The sequence below is a fragment of the Podarcis bocagei genome (assembly GCF_964188305.1).
Source record: "Podarcis bocagei genome assembly, chromosome: 10".
Classification (NCBI taxonomy): domain Eukaryota; kingdom Metazoa; phylum Chordata; class Lepidosauria; order Squamata; family Lacertidae; genus Podarcis; species Podarcis bocagei.
Genome location: NC_138135.1, coordinates 48,430,657 through 48,441,684, shown reverse-complemented (window position 1 = coordinate 48,441,684; position 11,028 = coordinate 48,430,657). Strand labels below are relative to the sequence as shown.

General features: G+C 41.1%; 1 protein-coding gene across 1 annotated transcript; it reads left to right on the top strand.

Annotated features, from left to right (window-relative positions):
- Positions 1 to 130: 130 nt before the first annotated feature.
- SLC35E3 (solute carrier family 35 member E3) lies at positions 131 to 9,268 on the top strand. The gene is made up of 5 exons (XM_081211825.1): positions 131 to 758; positions 2,166 to 2,276; positions 3,867 to 4,025; positions 5,288 to 5,370; positions 6,361 to 9,268. The coding sequence occupies exons 1-5, from the start codon at positions 369 to 371 to the stop codon at positions 6,545 to 6,547; spliced, it is 930 nt and encodes a 309-aa protein (XP_081067951.1). The 5' UTR covers positions 131 to 368; the 3' UTR covers positions 6,548 to 9,268.
- Positions 9,269 to 11,028: the final 1,760 nt, after the last annotated feature.

The following is an 11,028-nucleotide window of genomic DNA, read 5'->3' as shown; positions in this document are numbered from 1 at the left end:
TGCACAGGCGCCCCCTTTCTCCCGAGCTAAAGGGAAAGGTAAGGATTCGTTTCTTTCTCTTCTCACGGAGGCTCTTCTCCTCTAAGCCTGCCAGAGGGGCGGGACGCCTCCCCGTGTGAGTGTCTGAGGGGAAAGAGCGCCGCTGTGAGGCGAGCCGCTTCTTTGCCAGGGCGGAGCCGCCGGCCTGTTGGCCCCGGAAGAGCCTACGCCGGAGCCACGTGGCCCGGTAGTGGGCGGGCAAGGCGGTGGTAGTGGTGGCGGCGGCGGCCAGTGCTGCTGCCGCCGCCGCCTACCACCCAGCAGCGGTGGCTACTGCGGCTGCCTCGCCGGTTGCGGACGAGGAGCTGGGCCCGGAGGCCGGCGGCAGCATGGGCCCGGCGTTGGAGCGGGGCCGCCTGGCGGCGGGTCTGCTGGTGAACTTGGCGGCGTCCATCTGCATCGTGTTCCTGAACAAGTGGCTGTACGTGCGGATGGGCTTCCCCAACCTGACGCTGACGCTGGTGCACTTCGCCGTCACCTGGCTGGGGCTGTACGTGTGCCAGGCGCTGGGCATCTTCTCCCCGAAGAGCCTGCGGCCCCGCCAGGTGCTGCCCCTGGCGCTCAGCTTCTGCGGCTTCGTGGTCTTCACCAACCTGTCCCTGCAGAACAACACCATCGGCACCTACCAGCTGGCCAAGGCCATGACCACGCCGGTCATCGTCCTCATCCAGAGCGTGGCTTACGGAAAGACTTTCCCCGCCCGCATCAAGCTCACCCTGGTGAGGAGAAGGGCGGGAGCCAGAGAGCCAGGGCGGGAGGGGGCCATTCCGCACCAGCAGAGCGACCCCGAAACCCTTCCTCAGGCCCGGGGGGAGGGAAAGGGGAGCCAGCCGCTCTCGCACGTCCAGGCGATCGCTGCCCGCAAACACTTTGAGCCAACTCCTAGGGGCCGAGGGGTCTTCGTCCCCCACCCAATGAAATATTTGAGCCCCCCCATTTAATAGGCATTGCCATTCAAATAGTGATCATGTGATCGACCCATAATTTAATTCAAGTTGGCACCCCTACGCACAAAAAAACCAGAGCTTTGGCTTCTGAAGGGATACCCGGAAGCCTCTCCCGCCTTTTTTCCTGTCCCAGTTTATGAAGGCCGTTAATTCATTCTGCACAGGCTCAGAGGCCCTTTCTTTTTCTTACTGCGTTTGCCCTAGGTAGGCTTGCAGCCGAATAGGAGGGCCTGGCGCAGACGACCCTGCTCGCTGGTCCTGAGTGAAAGAATCGGATTGCCCGTTTCTAGTGCAGGGAAGTGATGTTCCGGGAAGGCAAATGCCTTCTTGGTCCAGTCCTGTTAAATAAGGGGTGACCCTTCCCTTTTTCAAAAGCATAGTGCAGTATGCTGGTCTTCTGAAGCTCATGGAGAAGGTGGACAGCTGAGGTTGTGAAGTATAGGAGATAAGAAAGGTTAGGAAGTAGTGAGATGTCTGCATTTTCAATATCAGTGCATTTCAGTTAAGAACTGCTAACCATGCTGTTGGTTTTTTTATTTATAAAAGTATATGCCGCTAAAGCACAAAGCATATCGGAGCAGTTTACAACACTGAAAAGATAAAAACCATACAATAGAGGCATAAAAAACTAGAAAAGCATATAAACCTCCCCAATTAGGGCTGTTCCCTGATTTAATAAATCTTAATTGTTTGGGTTGTAGTAAATTAATATGTCGGTTGAATTTGCATAAACTTCCATAAGAGCAAAAAAAAAATAGCATTGAAACAAAAATTACACTTGAGTTTTAGATTATGTATGTTTATTTCCTCAGATGTGTCATAGCCAATATATTCGTGAGCTGCATGTGATGCAATTGCTACAGCACTTCTGCAAAATAGTGGTCTTTTAGTCTGTTTCTTGAAGAAAATCTTGTATCTCACCAGAAACTTGCCCAATGTTCTGAGTAGGAGATGCATTTTTAGTGGTAACTGCTTTCATTTCAATAGCATTGCTTATGTGTGACTTATATTGGTGGCATTCTTTTTCTTCCATCAAATTATATATTGATACAGCATCTCTGGACGTTACAGCTGAAGTTTGGACTTTGAGGCTTATAGATAAGAAAAGTTTTGTTCTGTTGAATTGTATGAGCAGCAAATGCATAGAACATGTAACATTCTTTTTCCTTTCCTTTACAGATTCCTATTACTTTAGGCGTTTTCCTAAATTCCTATTATGATGTGAAATTTAACTTTCTTGGCATGGTATTTGCTTCCCTCGGTGTTTTAGTTACATCTCTTTATCAAGTGGTAAGTATTAAAAAAAGACCTTTTATCATATGCAGTTTTTGATTCAAAATAATAACTGTCTTGATGTAACACTCCTAAATCTTCTACCTTTTTTCTGGCTATCTCAGATGGCAGGTCCTCCACTAATATATTGTTGTGCATTTACCACTCTTGACAACTGTAAAATACGAAACTGTGGTCATTGACACCAAACTCTTTGTCTGCAAGCAGTAGGCAAATGTGTATTATGTGGTTACATTCTTTATTTTGGGGTTAAATATGCAATATTTATTCAAAGTGAAATCTGGATTTTAAACAAACCAACGTATTAACATTTTCACTCTTACAGTCTTGTAAAACTCAATCATGGCCATCTCTCAAACACATTGATTTAAAGGCTACTTTTCTATGTAAAAAGAAATATGGGGAAATGTCTGAAGTTAGGTCTTATAAGTGATATATGAAGCTTATAGCCCTAAACGTACTTACTAGGGAGGAAGGCCCAAAGAACCCAGTGTGGGTTAACTTCTGAATAAACTGGCTAGGATTAAGAGGCCAAAAGAGGTACCAGACACAATGGGGATGAGAGAGGGGATACTTGAATTTAGGTTGCTTTTTTCTAAAAGGAAGGAGTCTCTGTTCTGATCTTGTACAGGGAACAAGGAATTTAGGCGCATTGAATATAAAACCCTGTACAACTCTGGACGAGGTTACCTGAGACAGACTTCCCCTCCATTGCCTAGTAACAGCTTTAAAATCAACAAATGGAAACTGGTTAATCTTGTCCTGGCCTGATATTTTGTGGTGCTGCTCAGGTGGGTTTTTTCACTAGTGGCACCAGTGTTATGGAATGCACTCTATGCTGAAATACAAGAGGTTCCATTTGTGTTAGTGTTCTGTTAGCTTTTGAAAGTGCACAGGCATCACCTGTTTTAATTGCTGTGGAGTTTTAATTGAATTATTTTCTTTTGTATTTAATTGTGGGTGTTTGTATAAATAGTTTTTATACTTTGCAAACTACTTAGAAGCCTATTTTGACACTAAGCAGTATATACATGAATAAATTAAATTCAGAGCCCAGCCATGTTTGCAAGCTTATTTAGAAGTCTTGGCCTCCAAGCACCATCTTGATTCATATCATTGCATATTAAGAGATTCAAACAGATAGTTTTCTGCTCTCTAAGCAGCTACAATTTTGCAGCTTCTGTGTACTGCAAGATTAAGAAAATAAATAAATTATATGAAGTAGTTGCAAACCAATATCTTTTGTTATAACCACCAGTTAAAATTAATGCTTGTTCAGGAAGTAATTTGACTCCGTAGTTAAACATGGCATTTTTTTCTTGATGATCTAAACCTATGCTGAATCTCTCAGAAACCCCAACCCTGTGTCATTTAAGCCTGTGTAAAGAAAAATCCTTTGAAATTCCAAATGTTTCAGCTTTCCTCCCAAATTTGGATAAATTGGGCTTAGCTGTCCTCTAATATACGTATAGATTTTTGTTAATGTATATATCTACGTTATCATTTTTGTAGAAGGCGCTAAAAGAGTCCTTACAACTTATTACACTTGGATGTCACAGGTTATTAATGTATTTTTCTTGATTTTAGTGGGTAGGAGCGAAGCAACATGAGCTACAGGTAAACTCTATGCAGTTGCTGTACTATCAAGCTCCCATGTCTTGTGGCATGCTGTTGTGTGTCGTTCCCTTCTTTGAACCAGTATTTGGCGATGGTGGAATATTTGGTCCCTGGACACTTTCTGCTGTGGTAAGCCTTTGTTTTGTGTCTGCTTTTTTTAAAAAAATTAAAGTTTGAGCCTGCATATTTGAGTAGTATCTTCAAAATGATAATCCATAGTAACAGTGGTGCTCCAAGTAGAAACCGCTTAGCCAAATATAATTTATGGAGTATCCACTTCAAATAGAGGGTGGGGGAGTGTCCCAAGTTTTGCAGTTACAGTCTGGCCTAAGTAAGTAAATCTGGACATGCAGTTACTGAAATCATGGGGAATTTTATGAAGAAGGTCACAGCCACTCATGAACTCTAAAGCCCATAGAGGTCAGTGCAGCTTATACCACCCAAAATACAGGTGTAATTAAATTCACTCTATAGGAGTTTATGGAAGGGCAGTAAAGTAATGTTTACCCTTCCCCAGCCACAGACCTCTTGGGCAGAAGCAGTGGGGCTTGATTTACACAGAAGATATGCCAACATATCTGCCCCTAGTGTATCTGCCCGGTTAGTATTGCTCTGCCTATCTCATATTGTAATCCTGTATGAATTTACTTGGAGGGAACTGTACCAAATATAATGGGAGTTTACTTCTGAGTAAACATAGGATAGAACTGCATTATGCTCTCTAGTAATAAGCCTGCTAAGTTGATGGTTCTATCCTCCTTGGGAATAGGTATGTCAGACTCTTCAAAGAAAAAAATCTTAACAAAAACTTTAAAATAAAATAAAATATTCCATTTGAATTAGATTTATTTATTTATTTATTCTAGGTGGTTCCCAATACATATGATTCTCTAGGCAGCTTGAAAAAAATATAAGCATACAGTAATACAAAATACAGTATAATGCTGTAATAATAAAAATCAGTATAAAAAAATAAAACCTTTCCCAGCAGTGACATAAAACAATTGAAACTCCCAAGGCAGCTAACATCTGTACAATGTATATGCCAACAACATAAGAATCCATTATGTTATTGTGGAATTATTGGGAATGAAAAAATGGCATTGTGGCTTCTGGCCCAATCAAGGCCCAAAGTTGTCTGCCAGGGTCAAAGAGAATTCATGCCTCCTGTAGTAACTGTTCAAAACACTTCCAGGAAGAACACTGTGCTTTGCAAACCAGTATGGGTTTTGTTTGTTTACAATCCATATTTGCTTATTTGATTGTGAATTTGCTATACTGTACTGTATTATGTTATACAGCTGTTCAAACGTTTTAATGTAGTGATGCCTTGAAACACGTTGCAGTGCTCATGTTTTGTTTTGTTTTGTGTGTCTATTACTTACCCACAGTTTATGGTGCTGCTGTCTGGAATCATAGCCTTTATGGTGAACTTATCTATTTACTGGATCATTGGGAATACTTCACCAGTCACGTATCCTTTTCTCTTTTTTAGTCCTGTTTCTCACTTTCAGTTGAAAAAAATATATCTTCAGTATTCACACTGGTATATTTAATAAAGAAATTAGTGTGCCAGCCAACTAATAACGAACATGTTTTGTTCTGATTACAAGACTGTAAAAATGCAGTGGCTTGTAACCACAGTCCTGCTACTTCAGCTGTGGTGGGGGAATGTAACTGTTACTCTACCCTCTCCTGTCCGCACCCCTCACTGGTCACAAAAGTTGCTATAGAGAATCCTCCAACCCACCAGCCATAAGAAGCCTTTTTATACCAGGTCAGACTATTGGCCCATGTAAGTCCAGCATTGTCTGTTCTGACTGGCAGCATCCTCCAGTATTTCAGACTGGTCTCCCCCAGCTCTGCTGCTTGAGATCCTTTTTAACTGGAGGCAGAAGTGGCCAGCATGATGGAACAGTCTGATTTATAGGTAAAAACCAACCCCTTAAATTGTGCCCAGAAAGCAGTTGCATTGGATTCTACTAGCACAACTTTTCAGTGCTCAAGTGCCTGGATATGCATTTATCATTTCATAGTAATTAAATCACAATAATGAATTTTTAGTTTGTAGGTAATGATCTGCTATACATAAAGCATAAAAGTGTCGATTATAGTAGCTGAGATGTAGCTAAAAACCCAAAATGCAGCTGAGTAAGAACTCAGGCTTGTTTAAGTTGTCTGTTGTTGCTTCAGTGTGCTGTACACCACTTACAGATATTTTTGATCTATTAAGAGGTATAGAAACAAAATAATCAGAAGTTGGGTTAAGCAGGTGATGGGGATACCTAGGTAGCAGGCATGGGCTGCAACCTTGTGCACTTTTAGGCAGCTTATTAAGCCTATTGACTGCAATAGGATTTAAGCAGCCAAACTTTCCACAGGATTGTATCAACATACAAGTGGATAAATGAACTTTGCATGTTTTACATTTGACAAGTATATGCTCCTTAACAGATCTGCATAGCTATAACATGTTCGGACACTTCAAATTCTGCATCACCCTCATGGGAGGGTACCTCTTGTTTAAGGATCCTTTATCAATTAATCAAGGCCTTGGAATTACATGCACATTGTTTGGAATTTTAGCTTATACCCACTTCAAACTTAGTGAACAAGAAGGGGGCAAGAGCAAGCTGGTTCAGCGTCCATAGAACAAGTACTGATATGGATGGTGAATGAGTCCTTTTAATATGCACTAGTTTTGAAACAAGCAAAATAAGGAAATAGATGTGCCCAGTTGCTGTTAAGGAAGTGCATTTCTGTTATTTTTATATAAAGGATCAGTTTTTAAAAAACCAAGCACTACAAAAACTCATCTTCTACAATCTTGGCCTATGGTTTTTTTTCTATTCTATTAAGTGATTTCTATATTTAAAATATGGTTCATAATTACAATTCTAAGATAAGAGAATTCAACTATTTCATACCAAATGGACTCATCTAGTTAAATATGACATTAATTGCCAAAGGAATTCATTCCGCCCTTTTGATTATGTCAGTATTACCATTTCTAGAAAGGAGGCTGTCTGCTGATAATGTGAAGTCAAATGAACATTGTATCTTCTTGATCTGGTAAAGAATGGAAAATCAAATTTTGTTTTTGTTTGTATTTTCTTGTATTTTGTTTTTGAATGAAATATTGTATAACATAATCATGCATAGATTTATTTTTAACAATCCAATAGAAAGCATTTGTTTCTGAGAATTTGATTTTCTTCATTTACAGTTAAGCAAAATTACGGTATTCTAGTATTATTAAGACACCTAAAATGGCCTGATCCTTTGCAGCGTGATCAGATTTCTAAACTCTTTAAAAATGTAACTGGCTGCAGGGCTGGCTCCTGTAATCTGAAATGCTTTTCTTCATACCCACGTTTAAGGTCCCAGAATTTTTCATAGAAGAGGGCGGATTCCTTAGTCAGCCACCTTGGGCCAGTATGGATATAGTATTTTCTGTTCCTGAACTGAGTTTGTGTACTTCTCCCAAGTTTGTGTAATGCCCCCTATCCATCCTCAAGCTTTAAGCATGATTAAGAATTGCATCTGTACCAGGGTTAACCATGGCTAATGCCAAGCAGCATTTGATAAATAACCATGATTTTTAATCGGTTTCAGTTCTTGGGTTTCAACTGCTGGTTAAGATTAACCCAGAGTAAAGTTGACAATTAAGCAGTAGGAGGCTTTGCTTTGGGGGGGGGGGGAGCTAGTAGGGTGGCACTTAAGATCCTCAGGTCCCTTAACATAAGGGATTCAGTCTGCTCCAGCCTCTTATAATAGAAATACATGGGGTTGAACAGGAAGATGGGAATGCTTCCAGACATTTGCAGATTATGTCTTAACTAACAAATAAAGATTTCTGCAAAATTTTGAAGTCAGCTGGTAAAGCCTTTCAGGAGGGGGGGGGACTTTATGGAAAGGAAAATAAAGCATCCATAGTAGTTAGTTGCTGTCTAAACCAAACTACATGTATTTTAAAAGAATTTTTTATATAACCATTTAATAAAATGTCTGAGCAGTAAGTTCATATTTTTCAAAATGCCAGCAGAGCTGTTCACTTATGGAACAATAAAATATGATGTAACACTTTTAATAAAAAAAAGAAACAGGCTAATTTGTGTCCAAAGGGCCTTGCAATCTGTCTGAATAGCCTGGTCATTTGTTACTTCATACAAGGAATAACTCCATAGAAGGAACAAGCCCCAAGGGTTGCTGCATGCCTTTGTTCCACTGTTACGAACAGCTGCTAGTTTTGATAAAAGACTGAAACTGTAAGCCTGAGTTGTAAAACTAGAAGACTGTGATTCCAAAAAGAAATTTGCTTTGAAAGGGTGTGTAGTTTTTGCCTCACAAGCTACAAAGTTCATTTGATAAATACATTAAAATGCTGTTTGTTTGTTTGTTTGTTTGTTTGTTTGGGTTTTTTTGTTTGTAAAAAAACCCCGCCTTGTATGATCAAAAGCAGAACTTTATATACTGCCTGTATTTTATTTCTGTCTGTAGTTTTAGGAAGATATGACCAAGAACAAATAACTGAATTCTGCAACTCCTGTAAAATGAACTGTATACTAATTTCTTTTGATAAAGGTGTCTCTTCACAACTATGATGCAAATCTTAGATCCCAAATTCTTTTAGTGATTTGAGCAATACGATGTAGAAACAACCACCTCAGAAAAGGGCCAGTGTTCAATGATTATTCAGTTCTCAAATGTTTTGGTTGTGTTTGTAGCCCAAATCCTTCAGTAGCCTAATATACCCCTGGGGGGGTCTTGTATTTTGATAGACCATTTCATTTCATGTCTAACAGTTTTAGATACTTTACAAAATTAGTTACTTTCTTAAATATCTGTAATTAGCGTTAAAAATAGGCTGCAGAAAAATATGTTCAGAACATCATGATCTTGAAGTGCGTATTGTTCCAATGTATGCACTGACAAAACAATTTTGTGCTGTGCACAAGCTTTTCTGTAAGATAAATACACCACAAGGATCTGTTTAATTAAAACAAAAGACTAATTCAGATGCCTTTATAAAGACACAAAGTAGCCTCTAACAACGTGGATTCAAGAGGTATAATGTTCCTGCAAGTCAATTCTGTGTCTGAAAAGGTAGCATAAAATGGTTAAACTCTCTATCTCATTCAACTGTAACATGGTTTGAAGTTGTAGGATATTACTGTAAATACAGTGTACAATAAGAATGTATAAGGTACAAATGGCACTGAAAGCTGGAGTTGGTCCTTCTCAGTGGCAGAAAATGTAAATGAAATGCACAAACCAAGAACCCAAATGTACGCATCCTGTAGTTAGAATGAAGAGAGGTTTTATTTAAATTCTTGGTTTCGCTGATTGAATAAAAGAGTTCTTAATTATTAGCCTTGCCTAAGGACTTTCTTTGAAACAGTATAATTTGTCTCCCTTTTAAGTTATTTAAGAGCTATGGATATGGTGGTGGTGCTTTCATTTAAGAGAACAGTATTGTTAAAGGTTGCTGCCTCTACAATGCAAAACTAATATTACTTGCACTTCTGCAATTCTATATCTGATGTTCCCCTATATATTTTTCATAATCATAGGATGAGAAGTTATGAGTCATATGCTCACTTTGCCATAAACAGATTTCTAACCATTCCACTAGTGCAAAATTGACATCTTGTCTTCCCAGTCTTTATCAAAAACTTGTACATCTCAGCTCTGTTCTGCACTTTGTTTTGGTTGTACATTAACCATTAATAGTAGAGGCACTACGCTTTTCTGTTGAATCAGATCTCTGTCTTAGAGACACACAGGCCTCTTTCATAAGAACAGAAGCAACCTACATTCCTTAATGTCTTACTGCCTGGTGCAAATGTTTAGAATGTATGAGGCAGAAAATACTTAAGGCACATTGCACATTTTCCCTACTGTAATTTACCAAATTCTTCATGGCCACAAACACCGTTAAACTCCCTCTGAGCTGTCCTGAGGCTATGAAGCTTAGACTTCCAAAGACAGAGATGATTGCCTCTCCTGTTGCTATGTCCAGCTAATCTCATTAATCTCTGTTCTTTCACTGCTGGGTTACTGTGTATTTCCCAGATTAGAGAGTGGATTGGAGGAGTGGTTCAATGAAGTACAGTGGTGCCTCGCAAGACGAAATTAATTCGTTCCGCAAGTTCTTTCTTCTTGCGAGTTTTTCGTCTTGCGAAGCACGGTTTCCCATAGGAATGCATTGAAAATCAATTAATGCGTTCCTAGGGAAACCGCTTGCCAGGCTGGCGGTGCGGAGAAGGGCTTTTCTCCGCACCGCAAGCCTTCAGGACAGGTACGGGAACAGAGGGGAAGGCACGCAGCGCTTCTCCTCTGTTCCCGGGGCTTGCGTGGGAGGAGGGTTTTTCCTCCCCACCGCCAACATTCAGAACAGCATTCTGAATGTTGGCGGTGGGAAGGAAAACCCTCCTCCCACCCCAAGTCTTCAGGACAGCCATCCGATGCCGGGCTGCGGGAGGAGGCGTTCCCCCCCCCCCCGCCCGGCATTGGAGCTTCGTTCCGATGTCCGTTGGAGGGAGGAGACGTTCCCCCCCCCCGCCGGACATCGGAGCTTCGTTCCGATGTCCGGCGGCGGGAGGAGACGTTCCCCCCCCCCGCTGGACATCGGAGCTTCGTTCCGATGTCCGGTGGCGGGAGGAGGTCCGAGGACAGTGGGGAAGACGCGCGCTGCGCTTCCCCGCTGTCCCGGAGATTTCCCTATGGGCTGTCGTCTTGCGAAGCAAGCCCATAGGGAAATTCGTTTTGCGAAGCGCCTCCAAAACGGAAAACCCTTTCGTCTAGCGGGTTTTCCGTCTTGCGAGGCGTTCGTCTTGCGGGGTACCACTGTATAAAAACAGTAAGCATGGGGAGCAAGGTGATGAATTAATCTCTGGAATTTGCTTCAGAAATTAAGAATTAGGGAACTGAATCCCCATCTAACATGGGTCAAAACCCATGATGGGTTGGGGGTTTGGAAATCTAAGTGAATTGAACCTGATGTTATAAGACACAATAAATATTTCGAATCAGATGTCAGTACAAATGACATGATTTCGCACCCAATTAAATACATGGCACTTTTCCACTATTTTACCTAATCTACTTGATGCACTTATTAGAACAGAGT